Raw genomic sequence first — 27,096 nt, forward strand, 5'->3', positions numbered from 1 at the left:
AATTCTCGTTTTGTGTAAGCTTGTTGTTTGCTTGTGAACAAATCATTTAATTATTTTTTATGAAGCTATAATGTAAATACTATCCCTGTTGTACAGGATATATAACAGGAGTAACACAAAACAGTGATGTGAAAAGTTTCTTGGAAAATATGTAAAAAATTATTGTGCAAATATTAGAAAATTCATAGAACTACTTTTCACTTAAACAAAAAGAAGGAAAGAAAACTGCCGCATACTTATATTCTTCACATTAGTTTTTGACTGCTCATAGCATATTCTCAAAAACCTATTGTCAGCTGGGTGTGATGGTGCATGTCTGTAATCCCAATGGCTCAGGAGACTGAAGCAAGAGGATTAAAAATTCTAAGCCAGTCTCAGCAATTTAGTGAAAACCTAAGTGACTTAGACCCTGTCTGTAAATAAAATCTAAAAAATGGCTGGAGTGAAGTTTAGTGGTTAAGAGCCCCTGGGTTCAATCCCCAGTGTGCACACACATACACACACACACACACCAAACAACAACAACAAAAAAAAAATCACAAAGAAAAACAACCACCACAACAAAAAATTAACTTAGTATCATCTATTTGTTTCTCTGTTTATTCATCATTTCAATGAACAAAAGACTCAAATAACTCTACTTGGTACAAAGAGAAGTTATCTTTATTTCCTTTTATTTTCCATTTTAAAAAAATGAGCATATGCTTTTTAAAAAATGGAAGTACAATAAAACTTGTTTATGTAAAAGCAACACCCTCCAATGGACCACCCACTGACTAGACATGAAAACTCAAACTCCTTAACACTATATTTGTGTCTTCTACCATCTGGAGCCAGTTTTTCTTTAAGAATTTTACATCCTTTTTTTTTTTTTAACGTGTCCCATGCTCTCCAAGAAATTTGGTTCTACTTTATGTTTTTCAAACACAATTTTTACCTCTATGTTTTTCTTTATTCTATTTCTTCTTCCTGGAATGTCATTTTCTGTAGGGTCTCTTATATTTTTGTTTTTTGGGGTTTATGCTGAATTCTAGTGTTTCCCATTTTCTTCTGATATCCCTGTCCAAAGTTTCTCTCCCTCTTCACATAGAAAGTGCACTTTGCTTTGTGTGTTTTCTTATATTCAAGTTTTATTCTTGCCTGCATTTGCATTTATCCCAGTGCCTAGTAATGTGCCTTGCTCCTAGTACTTATTTTCTAAATGTTTATTGGTTTGAAAAAAGCCACAATAAAATAAATGATCCAATGATTCCTCTCCCTCAGTGGTTTTACCCGAAAACACACAACTATTCCCTTGGGATAGCATAATGTAGAAAGATGAAAGCAGCAAACATTAGCCTGATAGTTTTAAAACCTTTAAAAGCCAAGAAAATCTAATAATGAATGCATCAAAAATTTGTTTTTGTGTTTCATTATTTCTCTGTTCTTTGTACAACTGATTAACTTGTAATCACCATGCTAATGAGGTCCCTTGTGGGCTACTTCACATCTTTAATCTATGCCCATAAGGTTAACTGCAAATATAGTCCTTAATCACAATTAGAATCTAATGAAATACTTTAAATGCAGCAACCTATTATTGTCTCTGTTTCTGGAGGAAAAAAATCATAAAAATATAAAAATAGGAAAATAGTTTTATTATATTAATAAGCAAAAAGTACTATTTCACTTAGTATCTTTGTGTATGTATGTCAGGCATAAAATGACCTGCTTAAATAATACTATTAGAAATATGATTAGAGATAGAGTTAACATGAAAAACTATTATATATCTCAATATAGAACAGTCATAACAGTGAAATAATGATTAAAATATTCTAACAATGATCATTAGCAACATAATATAACAATCGAAGAAGATAAAATAAAGAACAGTGTTCACAAATATTTTCTAAGTAGATAAGCTGTCAATATAATATTTCTCTTTGTGTTTTCTACGTGATATGCCAAAAGTAAGCATCACAATCAATATTTGTGGTTTTAAAAAGTTAGCATCTATGTGATCTGACTTAATATTATATTTTCTTCAATATATTTTGCAAATAAAATATAAAAGATAATAAAAATTCATTTAGGATAGTTTGAAGCTAGGGTATTTTCTTACAAATATTTAAAATGTTCATGTACATGAATTTCATCAATATAATCACAAACACCAAGTGTGAAATCATTGTTAGTTATTACAAACTGCTTAGTGTATAAATTCTTGTCTTTCAAAAAACATAATTTTTGTACCCTTATATTGCTATTAGGAATTTTCAAATAATAAAACAGCTTGGCAACATCTCTTTATAACATCTTGTGGTTCCTGAGATAGACCTTGTAAATATTCAGTATATACTACCTATTTGCTTATTTTTAAATATAAACCACAAAATGAAAGTCTTTCCCTAGTCCAAATATCTGTTTTAAATTTTTCTTCTCATTATTATATTAGACAGCCTAGACAAATATTGTTACAGACATCCCCATCTGAGCTGACTTAATTTTATAATATGTATACCTAAAACTAATATCCAAATAAATTATTACACAGTAACAAAACTACAAAGCCAGTGAAATCCAGATAAAGAAGCCTAATAAGTGGAGTTGATGATGTTATTTTGTATGAATTCAGTGCTTTGAGTGATATGAATTAGTGTGAGCATGATCAAATCCACACCTTGACCCTGAGGTTCTAGTGATGAGTAGACAGGTCTCTACTCTTCTCTTTGTGAGCCACTCTTAAAACTTTACTTTCTAGAGTGTGTATGAACATCTCTTTGCCTTAAGCTAATGTGTAATTCATTCTTAGTATAATAAATCTACTCAATTTAGTCTTTTTTATTCTTTAACAATAAAATTTTAATTACCTAATAGCAAGGAAATTGTATTCAAAAATATAGAAAAAAATATAGTCACGGAAATCCCATGCTTCATAGTCAAGATGATCCAGAATGTGTTTTTATTTTCAGTATAATTGAAGATGAATGTAAAATTATGATAAAAAATTTAATTTGAAAGTTCTCATAGAAAATGCTCAAGCCTTGGGAATTTGTTGAACCCAATCCCTGGCAACAACCATCTATTTTCAGTTTCTACCAATTTACCTGTTATGGATATTTCATATAAATGATATCACACAATGCATGACCTTTTCTGTTGGCTTCTCTCTGTTGACTTCTCTCATAGTAGAGTGTTTTGGAGGTTCATCTTTGTTGTAGTACCTATCAGTGTTTTGGAATAATATTCTAATTTCTCTACATCACCAACAACTAAGTGCTATTTTTAATAGTTTGATTATGGCCTTCCTAATGGCTACAACATGGTAACACTATTATTGTGTGACTTGCATTTACCTAAATGATAAAAGATGCTGAGCATCTTTTCAGGTTTTTTGGGGGGATTTGCATATCTTCTTTGGAGCAATGTCTACTATGTTGTTTGTCCTTTTGTTGTTGAGTCATAAATGTTCTTTTTATATTTTGATACTAGATCCTTTTCAAAAATAGTTTGCAAATGTTTTTTTTACATTCTTTAATTTGTGTTTTCGTATTCTGGATAGCATCTTTTGTGGAACAGAATTTTTTTTAATTTTTATTTTTATCTCTCATTCCTTGTGCTTTGGGTGTCAAATCTAAGAACCTATGGTCAGAGCCAAGATCATGTATATTTTCCTCTTCTAAAAGTTTATAGTTTTAGCTTTTATATTTAGTCCTTAATTGATTTTAATTTTTTTAAATGTAGCATGAAGCAGGAGTATCATTTGATTCTTTTCCACATAGCCCCTTGTCCCAGAACCATTTATTGACATGACTGTTTTTCTCCACTGAATGATCTTCACATACTTGTTGAAATCAGTTGCATGATTTCATTCTTAATGAATAGAAAATATGAAAGACAGGTGGGTGATTAAACAATGCAAAAATGAGGAGGAACTCAGAGAAAACAAAGACAATTTAGAAAGCATAAAAAATTTTAAAGTGATGCAGTGAATATTCTTAGAGAAGAATGAATATTGTACTAGGAAAACAAGAGAAATTTAGTAAATAAATAAGAGCCTTTAAAAATTAAAAAGAGAACTGAAAATAATCAATACATTGTAAGAAAAAGATGAGTATATTAACCACAGAAAAATAAGATGAAATGAAGATGAAAGATAAAAAATAAGTAAGTCAGTATACCTATCTAGAGCTCCACATCTTTCAAAGGAGAGTTCTGTAATTGTAGAACCAGGAGAAAGTAAGGGACAAATTCATCAACAAAGTGACGCAAGAGTATTTTCCTAACAAGATCATGATTTTAGAGATTAAAAACTATTCCAATGTCTACCCTAATGAATAAAAAGACACACTTCAAGGTAGAACTTTTTTTGAAGGTGGGTAGGGTACTGGGGATTGAACTCAGGGGCACTTAACCACTGAATCACATCCCCAGCCTTGTTTTGTATTCTATTTAGAGATAGAGTCTCACTGATTTGCTTTGGGATTTGCTAAGTTGCTGAGGCTAGCTTTGAACTCTCAGATCCTCCTGCCTCTGCCTTCCAAGCCGCTGGGATCACAGGTGTGCACCATCGTGCCCAGCAAGGCATAACTTTTTGAAACATCCAACTAGGAATGATAAAGAAAATGTTTTGTTCCTAAAAGTTTCCATGGAATTAAGATTCAGAATAGATTGAAAATTGAACCATCACTGGACTTTGTAAAGAACATACCCAGAAACTAGAAGACAAAGAAGTAAATGTCTTTTAAAATATTAGCAAAAATGATTTTCAACCTAGATTTCTATGCTTATCTGAGCCTTCAAGTAAGTGCAGGATGGAATAAGGATAAATTACCTGGTGCACTTGACAATGCTGAAATGACATCTATTTCTATGTAAAGTTTAGGGTTAAATTGTTGCTAAGTAGAAAAGCTCAGTAGAAAAAAAAGAGTCTCTTAATAAAATAAAGTTTAACTCATGGAACTTAATTTACCAAAAACAGTAATTGTGATCAACCAATTTTTTTAACCAAAATAATTAATTGTATTGTATAAATATAGAAAAAAATATTGGGGGACTCACTTTTGTGAGATTTTCAGTGATTGCTTAGGAATGCTGGGAGATTGGGATAGGTTCTGAGGAAAAGTTAAGTCTTGAATAATTATGAAAGCATTGTTCAATAATGATCGGTTGGTTAAAGAAATTTCTTTGGCAAATTGTATTCTGCATAGAAAAGTCCTCTTGGGATCTGTAAAAAGCTATTAAATCAGTAATAAGCTTCAAGCTGATTGTTACTTTGATAGTAAAGTTAAGACTCAGACTTTGCTATGAAATAAGATTTTTAAACACTATGAGAAAAGCTTTTTTTTTCATTTTAAAAACAACAACCTGCTTACATCATCCACTACTTATATGATCAGAGGTAGGTTGAGTTTAACCAAAAATTGGTGACAGAGGAGGATTCAGTGAGCACTAGGGTTGAATATTTTGGGCATCTTAATCATCCAGTCACTGGTGATACACACATTTTCTACCCTACAAATCCCTAAATTAGCCTTTGAACTTAAGAAAAAGTTTGTAGATGTGAAAAATTGATTCATTTATTAGTTTTGAGTATTCATAGAGAACAGGTAAACAAAAGTTATTATGGATGTATACTGCATACTGGTATATGCCTGCATATTGGTATATGTTATATCTGGGTTGGAAAGAAGAAAAAAATCCAATGAAACATAGAGAGCTGTCTTTATTAATGTAGTTCAAGTGAAAGGTCTAGATGTCACATTTTTCCTATGTTGAAGTAATCTTGTTGGAGAAACTATTAACTGAAAGCAACATATTTTTAATTCCTATGCCTATATGACTAATATTTTTCTGATCCAGATAGTTTGAGGTAAATTATTGAAAGGGAAAAGATTTTTATATTTTCTTAAATATAAACAATGTGAAAATAAGTTGAATGGTAATCAGCTGTTCCTTATTACCATTGTGAAATAGACATCATTGAGGTTAACAAATATTTGTTGAACTCCTACTATATGCAAAGTGCTATAATAAATATCCCTGGAGGTACAAGATGAATAAGGAACATTGAGGCCACATCCCCAGCCCCTTTAAAATGTTTTATTTAAAATAGACTCTTACTAAGTTGCTTAGGGACTTGCTAAATTGCTAAGGTTGGCTTTGAACTTGTGATCTTCCTGCTTCAGTCTTTTAAACCACTGGGATTACAGGTGTGAGCCACCATGCCTGGCTTCATGAAATGTTGATGCCCACTAGATTTCAATTTTGATGTTAATTTCAGGAAGAAAGCATCTCTCCAGCCAAGTTTGTGACACATCTGTTCTCTCAAGCCAGAAGAGGGTGGTGACACAGAGATCAGCAGCCCCGTAGAGACTGTTTTGGGGGTTAGCAGTAGTTTTCCAAGGTGAAGAAAGGAGAATATATGTCAGATGGACCACTACGTATGTCAGATTATAACAGGAAAACTATATAATGTATTATCTCAAATGCAGAGAACTGTAAGCATGAAGAAGGATAAAAAGAGAATGGGATCATTTATTATTTTGAAGTCTAAGCTATAATTATATAAGTAGTTTGAGCTAAGGTTATAAAAGTCAGGTTGGAAAGGCAAATGAAAGATAAGAACAGTGTTCTCAATAGTGAGGTCCATTGATCAAATCAGTGTTAGGTTTAGAGGCAACAGTGCTGCTTTCACAGGTGGAAAGTGGAAACCACACCACAATGATGTAGAGGTATTTCACCATTCAGATGAATCAGGTGAAATGACTTGGAAGATATATACTTGTTGCATTTTATTACTAAAATTATTAACACACATTAATTGTACAAAATAATGGGGTTTGCTATGACATTATCATACTTGCATATATCTTGCTTTGATCATGTCCCACCCACCCTCTTTTCTTCTAACGTTTCCCATCAGCCCTCTGAATCCTCATCTGGATGCCTCTTTCCAGTCCCTCATAGTCCCTCTTCTATTCCTAGGTCATCATTTTCCCCTTCCCCCCTGTCCAGTTTCCACACATAAGATATGCAATACTTGTCTTTCTTTATCTACCTTATTTTACTTAACTCGAGATCTTCCAGTTGCAATCTCTCTGTTGCAAATTACAGGCTTTCATTCTTCTTTATAACTAAGTAATAATCCATTGTATATATACAATGTTTTTATGCATTACTCTGCTGATGAATATTTAAGTTCATTCCATATTTTGTGTTATGGTTTAGATGTGGTGTTCCTCAAAAGCTCACCTGTGAGACATGCAAGAAGGTTTGGAGAATAACTGGGTTATAGCCTTAATCTAATCAGTTAATTAATCCCTGGTGGGATTAATTGAGTGGTAACTGGAGGTAGGTGGGGTGTGGCTGGAGGAAGTGGTTCATTGGAGGAGTGGCTACGGGGTATATATTGTATATCTGGAGCATGCACTCTCTCTCTCTGCTTCCTGATCTTCATGTGAACTGCTTCTGTCCACCACACTCTTCTGCTATGAGTTTTTGCCTCACTTCAAGCCTAGAGGAATGGAGCCAGCCTTCTATGGAGTAAGACTTCGGAAACTGTGAGCTCTCAAATAAACTTTTCCTCTCCTAAAATTGTTCTGTTCTCCTCTACAGTTGTTCCTCTACGGTTGTTCAGGTCTCTTAGTTGCAGCAGCAAAATAGCTGACGAAAACATTTTGGTTATTGTGAATAGGACCACGATAACCATGGGTAAGCAGGCAGTGCTGATTTCATTTTCTTGGGGTGTATACAAGAAGTGGGCTAGCTGGATCATATGGTAGCTCTATTTTAGTTTTTTGAGGAATCACCCTACTGTTTCCATAGTGGCTGTACTAATTAACATTCACACCAACAGTGGATAAGGGTTCTCTTCTCTCCAGAGCCTTGCCAGCACTTGATTTTTTGTTTTTGTGATAATGGCCATTCTAACTGGGGTCATATGGAATTTCTATAGAGTTTTCATTTGTATTTATCCAATAGCTAAATGTATTGTATTTTTCAAAAATTTGTTGGCCATTTGTGCTTCTGTTGAGTAGCTAACAAATATTTTTCCCGTCCTATAGGTTGTCTTTTCATTTTGTTGATAATTTCATTTGCTGGGCAGAAGCTTTTTAATTTGCTGTAATTCAATTTGCCATTCTTGCTTTTGTGTTCAGAGTTATAAGAGTCTTATGCAGAAAACTGTGGCCTGTGCCAATATCTTGAAGTGTTTCTCCTAGGTATCCTTCTAGTAGTTTTAAAGTTTTGGGACTTATATTAAGGTATTTGGTCCTTTCCAGTTGATTTCTGTACAGAGTGAGAAATAGAGGTCTTATTGCAGTCTTCTACATGTAGATATTAAGTTTTACCAGCACCATTGTTGAAGAGGCCATGCTGACTAAGGTGCTAGATGACAGGTGCTGGGATATTCTGCTTCTTTTGCTTTATTATCCTCCTAGTCTCTGGATTTCGCCAGGTTTCCCTTTCTCTGCTGTCCGTTTCCATGTTTCCATTGCTCTTCCATGGCCACTCACCTCTCCATGCAATTGTGCACCTGTTGCTTTGGTCCATGGAGAAGCAGGCGGGTGCTGGGTGCCTCTGTATTACCATCTTGCCTCCTCAAGCAAGATACCTACTTGTTAGGTGAGTCTAGAGAGTGGAGAGGTTTGGAGTTGAAAGCAGAGGAGGAATGAAACTGGAAGACAATGTTAGAGAACAGCAGGTCTTCAAATACCCCAGTGAGTATTTAGTAGCTTTTAAAGTATGTTTTAATCATTTAATTTCCAAAGCTTGTGTTTGGCATGTCTACCAGAGACTATCGTAGATTAATTCTGAAGTTCTTACGAAGATGTATTCTATTTTCAATTTTCTATTCTTTTAGGGTTACTGAAATATTTATTGTTCCCAGACTTAAGTAGTCATAAATGTGCAAATAAATGATTTTTCTTGTTTAATTATTTGGTTGTTAATCAATTAATCAATTACTTACCTTTTATTGTTGGCTAAAATATAATAAACAAATATAATGCTTTGCATAAATTACATATATTATACCAATTCTAAATGAATATAATAGTATTATTTAAATCACATTGAGCTATTATTAAAATTTGAGGCTTAGCAATTCATTTGTATTATTATGGAGCAGGATTTTTTTTACATTTTATGACATGCTTTTGAATTTTTAAAAAGTATTTCTCAATATATATCATAAATATTATACAATATCTATTGAAATATCATAATTTATGTTGCATAAAACATATATTCTCCATGATTGATTTTCCGTGCTTTTCTATACTCTTTGATTGCAGAAGTCTACAGTTGATATACTAAATCAATAACTTTTTTCATTAAAAAATATATCAACTTCTTAATGACATATTTAGACTCAGACTATATATGACATCTTGCTAATTGTTTACTCCAGAAGACCAGTTGTAGTGACAGAATGAAAATTGATTTCAGCAGTTCTCCCCTCAATGTCTCTGACTGCACCTGACAATCTAAAACCAAGGCATAGAGAGCAATGCTAGTCATTCCCTTTCCAGGGACAATAATACCGGGGCTGGTAACATTTTTATATTAAATAATTTCATGAAGTCACTTGACTTTGCTGTGCTGGTTTTGTTACCTGTAGTAGTTAATACAGATGCTTACAATTACTGAAGAAGCCAAAGCTAAAAAGTAGAATATTCTCAGTCATGAGATAACATTCTCACATAATTGCAATCATACTTATGATTTTTTTGAGGCAAAATTCTCAGTCACAGTAGCATTTTTTTCTGCTAAACTAAAAGTCTATGTTTAAAAAGTGTTGAATAGTGTTCTTGAAAAGAAAAAACAAATAAAGGAAAGATCTCTCTGAATTCAGCCAGCTCCTTGTGATAAGGCTTTAGGATTCGTTAGTTTACATGTCTCGGTTATAAATCCAGGGCCAGTCGGCAAGGACATGCAAAAACACTCAAAGTGCTGGTGTGTCAGAGTGTAGCCGATTCTGTGATGTGTTTTTAACTTGAATCTTTATCAAAGTTATTTCATCTCAGTATGATTTTTCTTTTCTCTAAATCTAAATTGGGATAAATTTACTTTATATTGTGGTGCTACAGGCTCCCAGTTAGATTGCCCTAAGCAGGATGGGTGAATGTGTTAGTTTAGAGGAAATCCTTTTGAGCAGGTTATCTGAGTTCAAATCCCAGCTTGCCACTAACAAGTGCTGCCTCTGGATGGAATCCTTCATCTTTCTATTCTTCTGTTTTCCCACTTATAGTTTATAGCTTGTCTACTTCTTGGCCTGGTACAGTGTTTATAAAATATAGTGTTTGGAAAATACTGAAGAGTCTATAAGAGTTTTGCACATGGAAACTTGAACATCCAGAAATGCACATTAAAAAGTCTAAATGCTGATTTGCTAATTCTCTGGTTAAGCGTAGCATAACTCATGATAATAACCAGATAATAAATTCATTTCTAATGTAATACACAAGCCAGTCCTAGGCCATTGATAATAATACCTTTATTTCACACATAACTGAAAATTGGAGAGACTCAAAATACTTGTCCTGAACTCTGTTAGTTGGAAGATGGGATTTTAACTGCTATACTCCAGAGATCTAGCACTTAACTATTTTACTGTATAACCATGAAATCCAAGGAACAGCACCAGAGAGAATGAGTTATGGGTGGTGTTCTGTAGGAAGATAATGGGTAAACTGAATTAGCAAAGGACAAATCTAGTATTTGTGTGCTGCCATTTCTCAGATCATGAGGCCAAAGTTTTGGCATCTCTGATTTTTTTCTTCAACAGCCTCCAGAGATAACAATAGCTTTGAGGGGAAATGGGTAAGAATATACATTTCTAAGTGTGCCATTATTAGAAAAATGCTTAATTTTCATCTTCAGGTATAAAAAAATAAAGATGTCAAGTAATCCTCCTACATCTATCGGTTGCTAATAATAAGGAATGCACTAGTTTATTTTTACTTCACTAATGTTATTCCCCCCCGCCCGCCCAAAGAATGGATTGCATGTTACTTGAAAAATGGTCTGTCTAGTTTTGCCTGCCCTGATGTCACTATATGAGTGAATCCCAACACTTGGCTGCACCTTCAAAATCATGAGGAAACTTTGAAACAGGAGAAAGGACTTCTGTACTAGGTAGAATAAATGAGCTGCCTTTATCACCTTCAACAGGGACCTAAATTAGACTCACACTAATGATCATTTCTATTCTAGGAAAAGTCTAAGTGCCTACATAAGTATACTGTGTTACAGAAATATGGCAGATTAAAACAATGAAATTCACACATTTCCATGGCACAGAAAAGCAATTATGGAAAGTCATTTCAAACACCTTCAGTCTTTCAGATTTTAATCTAATTTTCTTTTTTCCTAACTACCAATTTAAGTTTTATTTGTATCTCAAGAATATTGTTTTATCTATTTTTATTTTTTATTTTATGGAATATACTTTGTTATATGCAATTGTTTTGAGAGTAGAAAAAAGGTGGAAGATATTAGATTTGAAGTGGTAGATCTGGGGAGAGAACTAGGTATGTTGATATGGAGATTGTCCCGGTCCATTCTTTCCACAAGTGGTTTTTGTGCACTGACCATGTGCTGGGTACTGTGAGTGATGAGACTAGGGATACAAGGATAAAAATATAGTTCCTGTTCTTGGGGCACCAATAAACATAATGATAAATAACTGAATATAAAAGAAGGTGGTAAATATCTTAAAGGGCAGAAGGGATTAAAAAGAAGGAAGAGAATATTTGCCTCATGTGCTAGCCAATATGTTATATCCTAATACAAAGTTTTTAATTCATGAAGTTATATTTATTTCCACTTTATTAATGAGAAAAGTAAAAGGCTGAAGAAGTTTGATGTCATGTAGATAATAATTCTAGCTGTGTTTAGAACTTCAATCTCTCATCTTCATAACATTGTTTTTATACAATGATACCAGAGTTTATGCAGTTTGCTTTATCATAGCCAATCATCTGGGAAATATCTTAATATACAGTTTTTTAGCTTCAATACCAGAAGTCCTAAATCAGATACTCCCATGTAGGGGCTGAAGAAATCTGTACTTTTAATAAGCAAGTCTCAAGTTTTTAATCAACCAAGATTTAGAAGCTCATAGTATCAGTTTACTACATTCTATGCTCATAATGAAGAAATTATGTTGAGTGGAGAAAGGAAGACTATTCATGAATACTTTAGAAAAAAATTATACTTGACCTTGTCAACCAAATAGGAGTTTGCTAAATGGCAAGGGGGAAAGTTTTTGGTATGATTTTTTTTTCAGAGAGCTCTTTTATGGTAAACATAAATTAGATTTCATGTTTTCTTGGGTTACCTGATTCACCAAAATGTGCCATAGATAGAAAGATTGATGGATAGATATAGATAGATGATAGATATGCATATAATACACACACATCAAATTTAATCTTTATTAGTTCTAACTAGTTATATATGATAGTAGAATGTGTTTTGGCACACCATACATAAATAGTGTAACTTCTCATCCTTCTCGTTGTATATGGTATAGAATCATACCAGTCATTTAATCATATATGCCTGATTTGTTCTTCTGTCCTTCCTAACCTTAAAACCCCTCCCCTCCTTTCACTCCCCTCTGTATAATCCAAGTAACTCTATTCTTCCCTAGCCTCCTGGCTGATTGTGAATTAGCATCCACATATCAGAGAAAACAAATTTAATCTTTCATGACAAGCAGCGTATTGATAGAGGAGGATAGATAGATATTCAAAGTCCTATTTTTAAAAATTGACAAAGTGCAGAGCCTTGCATTATTTAAAATTTTGCTTTCTACAGTTTCAATTATCAAGGGTCTACCATGCTCTGAAAATATTAAATGGAAATTAGCAAAATGAGTAATTCATAGTTTACCTTTTATCACAGTACATTGTATCACATTGTTACATTTGTTATATTTTGCTATTTGCTGTTATTGTTAATCTCTTATGGTCCCTATATTTACCATGTTTTGAAAATAAGAGGGGAAACTATAGTAAAAAATGTCGACTTTAATTCCTCAATTTGATGTTCCTCCCACAAAAAAATTAAGGTTAACTACTAGTCAATAGTGATTAGAAGAAGCTCTGAGAGAAAGGTTGGCATTTCTGAAATTTTCTGTTCCTATTTCTTGGCTGCTTCTGTATAGTGCAGAAGAATGTTACTTTTCAAGAATTTCAAGGCCAAACTGGTCTGCTTAGTATATTTGTGTAGCTGAGTAATTGGACCTATCACTTTGGATCTGTGAGGAATTGAGATAATGCAGTAAATACTCACAAGCACCTGCTGTACACCTGGCACCATCCAAGTCATGTCAACCACAGCATTCCCTTGAACAAAGATCTTCAACTTCACATCCTACTTTGTGGGGTGATTTAGTAATAATAAAATAAAATACACTTACTGAGCATTTGACACATGCTATGTACTCTTTTAAGTGGTCCACATACATTCTATTATTTAATCATCACATCAATTCAATGCAGTGGGTGTAATTTTATATGGTGAAAATGTAAGGTAGACAAAAGTTAAAAACATTGGCCAACTTAATAATTGGCCAATTTAATAAGTAATGGAATAAGAGTTTAATAAGTAATGGAGTAAGTTCAATAAGCAATGAAATCAGAGTTCAAACATACAGAAAAGTGGTTTCAGAAATTGAAACCACTTGAAAATGCTATATGCTCACAACAATACATAGTGATTTTGATAATGGTTTTGAAAGAAACCCATATCCACAAGTTAAGCATAACTAAGAAGAGAGAATAAAGTGTTTCCACTTACTCCTGCATGCGCTTTCCCCCCCTCTTACTAACATCTTACAACAGTATGGTATATTATTGTCAATTAATGAACCGGTATTGATATATGCTTATTAATTAATAAGTTTATGCACTTTTAAAATTATTTTTAACCTACTGGCTTGTGTGTGTGTGTGTGTGTGTGTGTGTGTATGTGTGTGTGTGCTTTAGGATCCTATGTTACTATATTCTCATTTAGCTATTATGTGTCACTAAGCCCCTCTGTACAGTGACAATTTCTCAGACTTGTTTTTGATAATCTTAGTAATTTTGAAGGATCTTATGGGTATATTGTAGAATACACCTTTATTGAATTTGTCTTTTGCTTTCCTCATGACTAAACTGAAGTTCTGAGTTTGGAGAGGAAGATCACAATGTAAAGTGACATTTTCAACACCTCAGGTCAAGCACACATACCCATAGTGTGATTCATTACTGTTAACATTGACCTTCACCATCTGACTCAAGTAGTGTTTGCCACCTTCTTCCATTGCATAGTTCCTCTTTCCTCCACTATTCCCCATACCCCTTCCATCATCCCATGGTCTTTGGAAAGAAATCATTTTGCATAGTCTATAAACTCAGGACTAGTAGTCTCCTTGAGAATTGAGTAGCTACATAAGTTATTTGAAATTCTTCTGCAGAGGAGATTTGTCTTTTCACTTGCACTTATATTCAGCAATTTATTTAAATCACACTGGCTTGTGGGTATTTCTTTTATCCTGAAGAGTCTATAAACCAACAGTAAATTATTTATTTATTTTTCTCCAATGATTTTAGTTTCATCCACTGGGGGAGGGGTTCTCATTGGTTCCGGTGCTGTTTTGACATACTCCTATCCATTATCTACCTGTATAATCTCTCTCTCTCTCTCTCTCTCTCTCTCTCTCTCTCTCTCTCTCTCTCCCTCTCTCGTGTTACATGTTGCTCAACACTCACACTGTACATTTTCTAATCTGGTCCTAGAACCAGTCATTTCTCCAAGAAACCTTGGTTACTTTTGTTGGAGAATGATAAGAAAAACCAAGATCTGGGTACTTACTGACACTGGGTGTTATTTTTTTAATGATCTCTCAGTTGACAAAGCAAAGAAATAAATGTGTGTATACTACTCATATCTGTGCACACATCTCTAGACATTTATATGTGGCCATCTGTATCCATATTGCTCTAAACACGAGTCAATCTGAAGTACTCATAGCATGCATCACACTAGCCTCCTCCACTTGGTTGTTAATAAATGTCCACTCTAATGGTCAGCAACCAGATCTCATCATTCACTTTCCATATACTTTAATGTTCAATTCTAGTGAGTGTATATATGTGTGTTTGTGTGTGTGTGTTACATATGTGTATATAAACACATACAGATATTCCTCAACTGGCAAACTTACCATAAGTTGAAAATTCATGTAATGCACCTAGCTTCCTGAGCATATCAGTTCTGCAACACAGTGCACTGTAGAATGTTGGTTTTTTACTCTTGTCTTCACATGAATGAATGGGAACTGTGGGTGATTGCTGCTGCCCAGCATCACCGGGTGTATGGTGATGCATATCAGAGCTTGGGGACAAAATCAAAATTCAAAATTTGAAGTGCAGTTTCTACTGAATGTGTGTTGCTTTTGCATCATAAAATCAAAAAGTCATTAAGTTGAACCATTGAAAATTGGGATCCATCTGTATTAGCAGTCTGAGAATTGTTAACCTTTACATGGCAAACAGCTTTATCAATTAGAGTTTAGTGCTCATGTGCAATTCCTTTTGCCTTTTATTTTAATAGACTCCACTAATTTCCAAAGTCACTTAGGTTCACAACCTTTTTTCAATCTCCTTCAATGATATCTTTTCATATATTTGTAATACATTCAGATTCTGTTGGCACGGTCTTGGTTATTTCTGTGGTAAGGCAAAACTTAATTAGGGTTTAGAGTTTGAGGGCACAGAGTCAAATTTTAAATAGTTTTATATTAATCACTTAATAATATTTGAGTTATCTTGTCCACTTCCTTTTCTTAGTATAAATTTTGTTTCATAAATGCTCATTTAAGGCACTTGCCATTACCTATTGCTATAGTATTAGTTTACTAAAATGGAAACTTAAAATTATGCACTAACTTAGATTAATGTATGTGTTTTATTTTTATCCTCCAGATTTTTCCTTTATTTTATGCTGTATGAGGAATCAGACATCACAGAAGCCTGGCTTTATTGAGAGGAACATGATATATGATAGGGTCAATTTTCTAAGATTTATTTCTATCACATTAACCTTTAATTTTCCCAGGTTTACAAAATCATCATGGAATGGACTGAGGTTTCTACTTGCCCATTCAAGTCTCCAGAACAGTTTAGAGTCAGTGTTACTGTCAGTGCTACTGTTATCTGGGTGCTTCAGTGAAATCTTGAGAATCCAGAAATGCTTTGTACCTGGGAGTGGTGCTGAGTGTTGGGCTCTGGTAACTTTCTGTGCATTGTAGAATCATCCTTAAGCTGCACTGAATAACTCATTCCTTTTTACTTTATCCAATAGTGCTTCTCTGCTAATCACATCAGTGTCAGATTATAATAACAACAACATATTTTATTATGTGGTTTCAGTCCCAACACTTCATTTTTTAAACATTACTCCCTCATTCTCAGAGCTACTCTTTATACTTCCTACATTTCAGTCATAGCGTATTTTCATCTGTAATCCCACTTTTCTCTCTATGCATGTCGCCATGGAAACCATCACAGAATGTCTGCATTTACAAATTGTGGTATAAATTATAGGCCATTACAATTGTGATGTTACTATTCTGCTAAGAGCGCTATGTTTTCATCCATAACAGGGTTATGACTGCTCTTCATTCTAAGAGGTATGGTGGTAGTTCAGTGCAGAAATAGGCCATACTGTGGTCTTCCCCTCCATAAGTGTTACTTTGAAATAAACTATTATTGGATAGTATTTAATCAATTATTGGATAGTATTTAATAGGTGTTTTTAAGTTTATTGTGAATGACTACATCTCTAGTTAAGGTTCTTGATTGTGTTCTAATTTTCCATTAAATATTCAACTTTACAAAACTCCCTTCAGAAATACAACTCTATCTGTGAAACACTCTTTGCCAGGCACTGTGGCAGGGGTTATAGGCAATAAATTAAAAAAGCAATCAATAAAAGGAATCAAATATGCAAATAAGTATAAAAGAGCAGCATATAGAGTATTAGTCAAAGACTGGTAAGGAAAATAGAAAACAATAAATGTATTTAAGACATAGGAAATTTATTGAAGGAAATCAGTTATCTGGTTGATAAGAGACACCAAGAAACCAGGAATAAGGAAGCAGCTCCACACTTGGCAAAAACCAAACCAAAAAGCTACCAGCTCTTAGAAAGAGGGAGAAAAGTAAGACATTATTACTGAAGCCTAGAGACTCAACTCATTCATTGGGTCATGAGATGTTTAAGAGCTTGTCTGGAAGATGCTAAATCCATGCAAGGGACACAACATCTGCCAGAGAATCATACAACATAGAGGGAATATCTGCCTTCTCTGTACTTCCTTAACTACAATCTCCTGCTGTTGCTCTCTGAGGGCTTTCTGACAAAGAGATCGGTAAATGCAAATTTTAGCTGTCAGCTCCCATAATATAGAGGGCAGGAGAGCAAGGAATAAACTCAACAGCAAATTGGTCCAGCACTCCTAGCAAGGTTACTGGAATAATGAGATATTATTGTAAGTTCTCACATGCTAAATTGGCTGTATTCTGCCTTTAAATACACATAAAGAGACAGCTGGGTCTATGAAGACAGGAACAAACAATACATTGAAATATTTCTGGAAAAGATAAACTATACAATCCTCATTTATACTCAAATATGAACACTACACTTACATGATAGAATAAGTAAATTTAATAGTTTAAAAAGGTTAGAGCCTTCAGGCTTTCTAATTCACTTTATGATGTGTTTTATACTTGATTTTTCTTTTATTCTTTGCTCTGTTGGTTTATTCTTTTCCATTTTACTAAGTGTGGGTATATCCATGATTTATATTTAATTCTTTGTTTCGTACTTCCCATCCAAACCATTTTTCAGAGATATCAGCTTCTGCTATGGATTCCATTATCGTATTTAGGCAGACATTTTTCCATGACATATTTTTACTTCTGAATTCATTCCTTTGTTTCCATGTGATATCTCTAGCTAAATATTGTGATCTCATTGTTTGGATGGTCTATCATCATTTTAAACATAAACTTCAGAATCGAGGTTAGGCAGGAAACAGATGGCATATTCTAAGGGTTAGTTGAACATGTTTACTGAATAACTATATAAAGAGGTGTGGGCAGGGTTAAGAGAATAAAGAAATGATGGTGATATATCCAGAGACTAGTAATATAAAGAAACTTTGCCTCATCTAGGGTAGAATATCCAGGTAAGATTGGTTATGAGAACCTAGAACTGAAGTTGTGAGAAATGGGTTTCCTGAAAAGAACTTTACAGTTTGTACAGAGATGCAGTCCCTGCTAGAATTGTAGTTGCAGGAAGCCAGGAACATATGTACCTGACCTCTATTTCTGCCTGGCCTCTGTTTCCTCCTGGCCTCCTATTTCATGGGCCTCTCATTGTTGTGTTTTATGTTCTTAGAAAGCCATATGTACTTATTCGAAGGTAAAGATTATTCTAAAGGGCCCAGTAAGGAAGACAGAAAATCATTTGAACAACTGGTGAATCTTCAGAAAACCCTTTTGGAGAAAACAAGTCAAGAAGGCCGGTTACTCCGAAATAAAGGCAGTGTAAGAGCTGTTAATTTGTGTGAAATCATAAAGTCTTCCAAAAAATTATATCTTAAGATGATTTGTTGGGGGCTGGGGATGTGGCTCAAGCGGTAGCGCGCTCGCCTGGCATGCGTGCAGCCCGGGTTCGATCCTCAGCACCACATACCAAAAAAGATGTTGTGTCCGCCGAGAACTAAAAAATAAATATTAAAAATTCTCTCTCTCTCTCTCTCTCTCTCTCTCTCTCCCTCCCTCCCTCTCTCCTCTCTCCTCTCTCACTCTCTCTTTTTTAAAAATGATGATTTGTTAAGAAATAAGTGTCTGTTAAAATATAACAAATTAACTGAACCCTATATAAAAAGCTATGTAAAAATCTAGTATAAAAAACATTAACAAGCTGAGTATATTGTACTATTTAATGCAGGTAAAAGTAGGCCTGTCCCTCTTCTAAGCCACCCTAAAGGGATCACCATGTTACATCAAAATACAATATCCTGCTGTTGATAATCATGACCCTGTTTTATTAAGAGATGGTGGCAATCATAAACGATACATGTCATGTTCACAGTATTTTGTGCTTAAAATGTATTTTCTAAATGTTAGCTATCATTAAGATAATCATGCTAAAATACTGTATTAAAAGGAATTGTACATTTGTAGAAAGATTCGTGTTAAAATTATTTAAACTTTAAATGCCATCCTACGGTGTATGCTTTCAATCAAAGAAAAAAGTAAGCACCTTATTATTAATGAGATGAATCAAAATCACTACCAGCCATGCTAGTGCTTTGTGCGCCGTGCCAGTGCGATGCAAAATATGAATGTTAAATTGGATTACCTGGCGGCCAGTGCCCATCACACAGGGATGCTGTGCTCTGTGAAATCCTACTCAAGTTACCTCTGTAGAGTGTACTTTAGGATGAAGGAGACTTGAGAGGAATAGGAAGACTCTGATCTTCTTGGCTGTGGTCTTGTCTTTCCTACAGGTTCTTATCCCAGGCCTAGTGGAGGGGTCCACCAAAAGGAAGCAGATTCTGAGCCCAGAAGAACTGGAGGAAAGACAGAAAAGAAGACAAGAAGCAGCAGCCAAGAGAAAGAGATTAATAGAGGAAAAGAAGAGGGCAAAGGAAGAGGCTGAACATAAGAAAAAGTATGTCCATAAAGTACTGTGGTTTCCAGTGACGTAGGTCTCATCTTCTCTACTAGATTGTAGAGAAGGGAAGGATATTCATATGGAAAATTTAATATTTTTTTAAGAGAGAGAGATAATTTTTTAATATTTATTTTTTAGTTTTTGGTGGACACAACATCTTTATTTTTATGTGGTGCTGAGGATAAAGCCCAGCGCCTCGTGCATGCCAGGCAAGCACGCTACTGCTTGAGCCATATCCCCAAACCCTTAATATATATTTGATGGAAAAAAAGTATGTCTGTGTTACTAACCAAGCTGAGGGTCACAGTTGGCAAAGGATTCCACACTTGAACATCACTTAAAAATTCAAAAAAGTACCAACCTGGTAGTTCCTGTTGGTAACAGAATACTTTTTTTTTTATTAGGGATTGAACCTGGGACACTCTACCACGATCTACTTCCCCAGTTCTTTTTATTTTTTATTTTGAGCCAGCTCTCACTAAGTTGTCCAGCTGGCCTCTAACTTGTGATCCTCTTGCCTCAGCTTCCGGAGTAGCTGGGATCACAGGTGTGCACCACCACACCTGACTCCACAGAACACTTCTTCAAAGATTCAGCTTTAACGTTGAGTCTACTTTAGCGAGAAGTCTTGAGTACCTACAGCAGAGAAACAAGAATTTTTAAAGATTTTATTATAGTTGACAAGGAATTGTTTATTTGAAGAGTCCCTTTTAGTCATGTTCTTAAAAACAGGGACATTGGGTGGCTGCTCATTATTGAAGTGTAATCAAGAGATAGTTGGGCTAATCACTAAAACTTGTTTATTTACAATTGAGCAGAAAACTTCAATCGGTGGGTTTGTAATTGCATTTTACTTGGCAGTTATTGTTTGGGAATAGCAGTGCAAACTGTGCTCAAAGGAGAGGTTCCTTTTGTCTTCTCTCTGACCTATTGAAGGATGGCTTGGTGGAAGTCCAACAACTACCGGTCCTTCTGCCTGCCCTCTGAGGAGAGTGAGCCTGAAGACCTCGAGGATGAGGAAGACAGGGGTGCTGCCGAGCTGGGCTGCGAAGACCCAGACCCAGCTTCCATCAAGTATGTCAGCGGTGACGTCACACACCCTCAGGCCCAGGCCGAGGACGCCTTCATTGTGCATTGTGTAGGTACGAGAAGTGGTGTGGGACAGGGAGAGTGCCTCATCTTCATGGTGCCAAGAAAGGGGGAGGATGAGGCACAGTCATGGCTTAAGGGCTGGTCCCAGTGCAGTGTCATGTGGCCAAGAAAGCATGGCTTGTAAAATCAGTGGACGTGGATTTGACTCTTGGCTCTTTGGTTTACCTGGTTGAGTTACCCACTCTCCCTGAGTGTCAGCCTCCTAATCTATGTTAATGGGACAATATCTGTCTCATCCTCTGCACAAGTTTTTTAAGAGGGTGAAACAAGGCTGCATTTTAGAAGAAAACTGTATTCTCTGAGAAACTCCCTGTGTGTTCCCCTGACAACCTTTGCATATTCTGTATCCTCTGCCAGGAACCCTATTTTCCCAAATAATCCCATCAAGCATTGTTCAAATGTCTGCTTGTAAAACAGTCTGTATGTTGCCTCTGTTACTCTGTCCTCTTTCTACACTACTTACCTTTATCCCCTTCTGACATATTAACGTACATCTTTGACTATCTCATTGCATTAGAACATAAGCTTAATGGAAGAGGACTGTGTGTGTGCATGTGTGTTCACTGTATTACCCCAGTACCTGGAATGATGTCTGATGTGTGATACAGGTAAATGAGTAGTTGTGGTATGAATGGGTATAAATACCAGGTGCCAACCAGCTACATTAATGTGAGCTCGAATGAGTCATTTAACTTTTTCTCTTCCTTGCTTGTAAAACGGGAGTTGTATGCTGTGGTATTAACAGTGTTTGTCACTGCTGTGTTCCATCCACTCTCCACCCTCCAGAGTTATAGACCCACCAGAGATTCCTGCTTCTTCATAACACTCATTTTTGAGCTGCCTTTCTGTTATGATGACCAGAAAGGCATATCTTTCAGAAAATCTGAACATATTTGGGAATCCAACTATGATTCTCTTAGGAGATCAGATATATCGATCCTTCCCTTTGAAAAAATCATTCTTCTACAAGCCTATCTTGTGTAATTTTGTTTTTCTAAATTGTGGGCTTGACTTTGCCTCTTACAGATGAAAATTTTCTTTCTTCTGTCAGATGACTCTGGCTGCTGGGGCAGAGGTGGCTTATTCACGGCTCTGGAAGCACGATCAGCTGAGCCAAGAAAAATATATGAGCTGGCAGGAAAAATGAAAGGTAAGAAACATAACAATGGAATAAGACAGGAAAAGACACTCAGGACGGTACTGGGTTTAGCTAGCCCTCGAGAAGACTTAGGAGAGCTGATTGGGATCGGAATTCTGTCATCTCTCTGCCTGTTTTCTCATCTGTAAGGTATATACTTTGTCACACCTACCCCGTGGGACTACAGTGAAGATAATGAATGTGTAGGTATTTTGAAAAATGTCAATTGCTGCCTCTTCAAGTATTAGAATAAAGATTATTTCATCCAACTCATGCCATCTTCATAAGGGAATATCCCATAAAAATGTCAGACAGCTATAGGAGAGAAATGTGACACACTACTAAAACTGGTGGGTGGTGGGTCAGGTTTGTGCTAGGTGGATTATGAGGTCAGCAGAGCCTGGGTACAGCACTCCCTGGAGACAGAAATAAGGCTGTTTGGGACTAGGAGAACTTAGAAGACTAAGAAGTATTGTCCTTTGTCACACAAAAGGGAAAAGGCCACCTCCTTTACGTGTCAAGGTTGCAACATGTCAGGAAGAGTAAGATGATCACTGAGGTCATTTTCTGCCATTGAGCAGTCACGGGACCTTGTCCAACAAAGAAGGGCCCTCCTGATATCTTGGAGACTGTTTTTTCCTCATTCTTTTGCCCAGTTCTCTAAAGTAGAGAGAAACATAAGGGTGTAAAACACATTGCTGAAAGAAGGGTTTGGTGTGTGTGTTGAAACAGCCAACTCAGATCTAGATCTTGACTTGGCAGGATTCAAAACAAAAGCAAAAAGGTACAGAGAACCCAGGAGTGGTCAGAGCCAGAGGTGCAGACTGAGGTCCCTGTTAGAAATCGTGTTAGAGAAATGAGAGGGCAGAGAACAGTATGTGGAAAACTTTTGGAGCTAAGAGGAGACAATAAGAATTTTCAGAAAAATAAGAGAACCTTGAGAATGTAGTATTTTGAAGTAAAGGTTTTGCTTATTTAAATTGAAGTATTTCAGATTTTTTAAAAAACTGGATATTTTGTATACCTTAATGAGATACCTTGGGAATGGGAACAGTTCTAAACACAAAATTCACTTATATTTCACATAAATCTAATGGACATAGCCTGAAGGTAGTTTCATACATTATTTTTAGTGCACTGTGCATCACATGAGGTCTAATGTGGAATTTTCCACTTGTGGCATCATATCAGTGTTAAAAATTTGGGATTTGGGAGGATTTGGAATTTCTGGATTAGGGATGCTGCTCAACCTTTGTAAGGGAAGAGAGAATATTAAGAAGGCAAAGTGGTTTACAGTGTAAGACTCTGCATTAGTATACAGGGTAAAAATGGGAGTTCATAACCCACTTGAATCTAATGTATGAAATATGATATGTCGAGCTTTGTAATGTTTTGAACAACCAATAAAAAAAAAGAATTGGGAAAAGGCCACTGGATTCAACCCATGATCAGTCACATGACCTTGGAGCACTTTGAGGAATGTGAGGACTGTCACCTGGTTGTATAGATTTAAGGAAAAAGTGGTCAGTAAGAAAATGGAGTTGGAAGGTGTACACTCTTTTCTGAAGAAGGATTTATATTTTTTTAATCTTTTTTTTTGTAGTTGTAGATGGACAGAATGCCTTCATTTTTTTAATTTTTATGTGGTGCTGTGGATTGAACCCAGTGCCTCATGCATGCTAGGCAAGCTCTACCACTGAGCTACAGCTCCAGCCCCATGAAGAAGGATTTAAATAGCCTAGAGCAGAGTAGGTGGAACTGGACCAAGGCTTCCTGGAATGGTAAGAGTTATCTGGGGTCTGGGAAGATGGGTTGAATTTGAATAGGTGGGTAGAATGGCAAGAGATGCCTAACAGTCACCTTCTTTTTGGTATCCCTATGGTATTTACTGTTCCCAAGTCATTGCATAGTCCACACGCATGGGCCAGGCTTAGGCCAAGGAACAGCAGAGTTCAGTTGTAAAGGGAGGGTTGGCCACATCATAGAAGACCATGCATGGCTTGTCCAGGGGATACGTTCTAAGTAGGACCGTATCCAGGGGATCATGGCTAGACATACAGGAAACCTGATCAGAAGAATGGCATAACAGGGCTGGGGCTGGGGCTCAGTGGTGGAGCACTTGCCTAGCATATGTGAGGCACTGGGTTCGATTCTCAGCACTTCATATAAATAAATAAAGGTCCATTGTCACCTAGAAAAAAAATTAAAAAGAAAATGATGTAGCAGAGCCAGTATATTAGAATTAAAAGATTGGGGTGTGCAAGATATCTACCTTTTTAATTTAAACAAAAAGTTTAAACTGGGTTATGTAGAGCCCAGAATTAAATGAGCACATCTGCCTAGAATGTCAGTTTGATTTGATTTGTATGGGGTAGGAAAACATGCAATAGGACTAGACGTAGTAGAATGCAGAATCTGAATGATGTGAGACAAACACTAAGACTTCCAAAGGCATTTCAGGCTCATAGAAGTCCTCCCCACCTCCCTACCCAGGGATGCCTCTAGCACTCGCTTTCCCTCTCCGTGGCCTGTAGGTCACTCGGCTGGTGACGTTTGGGGAATACTGAGTTAGCAGAACATGAAAAATTCAGGAGGGAAGCAGATGAGAACTGGCTAAGGCGGTGACTGAGGTCAGGAGAACAGGGGAGTCAGAAAAGGCTACGAAAGACTGGCAGAGGTAAGGTCCTAGACCTAACTGGATTTGGAAGAGCAGGCACAGTAGGGTTTAGAGTAATTCTCCTTCAGTGCTCCATGTGAGGCTGTGTGTTCTTTCTCTTGTTCTTTTTTCTTTTTTTAATCTCAGACTTGAGTTTGGGAGGTGTCCTTTTATTTCCTATTGATGACAGAGAGTCAAGAAACACAGGGCAAAATCCGGTAAATTTAAAAACAAAAACACATCTCTTAATCAGAACTAATATTTGTCTCCCAATAATTTCTCTTAAAGCCTTTCCTGCCCCTGCTGGCCAAGATCTCTGGTATGCGAGTGGTTTGCTATGGCTGCCATAACAGTGCCTCAGACTGGTACTCAGCTTAAACCTAGATACGTATGTTGTCAGAGTTCTGGATGCCACCAGTCCAGGATTAGAGTGTTGGTAGGTGGGTTTCTCCTGAGGCTTCTCTCCTTGACTTGCAGATGACCACCTTCTCACTGTGTTCTTCAGAGGACACAAGCCAGTTTCGATTATGGCCCACCCTAATAACCCCATTTTAACTTAATAATCTCCATTCTTTAATTGTTTTTATTTTACATGACAGAATGTATTTTGACATGTCATACATACATGGAGTGTAACTGCCCACTCTTTTTTTAAGAGGGGGAGAGAGAGAGAGAATTTTAATATTTATTTTTTAGTTTTTCGGTGGACACAACATCTTTGTTTGTATGTGGTGATGAGGATCGAACCTGGGCCACACGCATGCCAGGCGAGCGCGCTACTGCTTGAGCCACATCCCCAGCCCTGTAACTGCCCATTCTTGTGGTTGTCCATGGTGTGGAGTTACACTGGTTATGTGTTCATGTATGAACATAGGAGAGTTATCTGCAATTCATTCTACTGTCAGTATAAATCTTTTTAAGGCTTTTGTCCAAGTGTAGTTACATTCTGGGGTACTGGGAGTACCCCAAATTCAAAACATGAATTTGGGGGAGCAGGGTCCATCCCATAACAAGCAGGTTGGCCCCCACACTCCACTTCGCCATCCCCCAGCCTTCTGAGTATCACAGTCCCTGAGCACTGTCCTCTGCTTCCTTATCATCCCCTGGCCTAGACTCCAGGCCCCTTTGTGTGTAGGGACTTTTTTATCCTTAGTATCCCACATAGTATTGGCTCCTAGTAAATGCTCAGTGAACATTTACTGAATAGTAAGAAAATATGTCTCAAAACTCTGGGGGTTTCATCATTTATTACATGAAAGTTTCTGTAAAAGATTGTGTTTCCTGGCCAGCCACAGGCAGCAGAAAGGAACCAATACAACACTTCTCTGCTTACATCAGAATCCTCCTTTTGCACCTTAAGTATCTCTTGCTTGCTTGTCTGTCATTTGGAATACCTGTAGTGAATTTACTTACCACACTGACAGTTTTCTCCAAGACCTGAGTCCACATCCAAATTTTGAACCAAAACTTACACATAAGAAATTTAGAAACCAGGCTGAAAGAGGTTCATTCTCTTCATATTGGTGGTGTGTGTGACTAGCAACAAAGTGGTTTCCAGTTTATTGGTTCATTCAGGAATTTCTAAAATAAGAAAAAAAGGCAGAGGGTGGACAACATAATGTCCATGCATGAGAATTTCAGAATATAGTTACTCAGGAAACTGTTCACGGTGTGGAACGTTGTGTCTGGGACATGACTGTCGTGACTCACATTGGCTCCAGAAGCTCCCTGAACTCTCCAGCTTCCCCCCATTAGGAGGAGGTGGGGGATCTTTGGCATCTGTTTTCATAGAGATTGTCTAGACAGAAATAGTTCCCAGGACAAGCAGGCAGCCTAACTCTAGTGTCAGAGGACTGGATCGTGAGAACCTCTAAAATCCTATCTACTCCTAAGAGTCTTAGAATTTTTCTTTACCTATGAGAACATTTAGAAAGTACAAGTTTTAGATTCTAATTTTTAACATATCATGAAAAGAGGAAGAAATTCCCGTTACCACAAAAACAAGTTGTTATGGGTACATAATCACACATTGCTGTGCAAGCAGATCATACAAAAGAGATGGAGCCACCCAGTACAGTGATGCATGCCTGTAATCCCAGCAGCTCAGGAGGCTGAGGCAGGAGGATCACAAGTTCAAAGCTAACCTCAGCAATTTAGTGAGGCCCTAAGCAACTTAACAAGACACTGTCTCAAAATGAAAAATAAAAAAAGACTGGGGATGTGGCTTAGTGGTTAAGCACCCCTGGGTTCAATCTCTGTAACCAAAAAAGGGGCTGGTGGGGTGGAGCCAAAGCCTAGGTGGTTCATAAAAGGCTATGTCCCCTCCATGGGCAGGTCACTGAGTTGACAGTAGAACTGTCTCATGTCATCCATCTAATGGTTGTTCTTTCTGGTTAGCCTTGATAGTGGCTCAGCACCGTGA

The 27,096-nt window shown here is 36.3% G+C and overlaps 1 protein-coding gene across 1 annotated transcript; it reads left to right on the forward strand.

Moving 5' to 3' along the window:
- Positions 1–7,691: 7,691 nt before the first annotated feature.
- Positions 7,692–25,052, forward strand: LOC308630409 (chromodomain-helicase-DNA-binding protein 1-like; the record flags this gene model as incomplete). Its single annotated transcript, XM_081260405.1, has 7 exons — positions 7,692–7,695; positions 18,445–18,593; positions 19,562–19,725; positions 20,665–20,870; positions 21,932–22,030; positions 24,822–24,892; positions 24,963–25,052. 7 exons carry the CDS (start codon positions 7,692–7,694, stop codon positions 25,050–25,052), a joined length of 783 nt encoding a protein of 260 aa, XP_081116531.1.
- Positions 25,053–27,096: the final 2,044 nt, after the last annotated feature.

Source organism: Spermophilus citellus (genome assembly GCF_964194105.1).
Source record: "Spermophilus citellus genome assembly, chromosome: 10".
NCBI classification, from domain to species: Eukaryota; Metazoa; Chordata; class Mammalia; order Rodentia; family Sciuridae; genus Spermophilus; species Spermophilus citellus.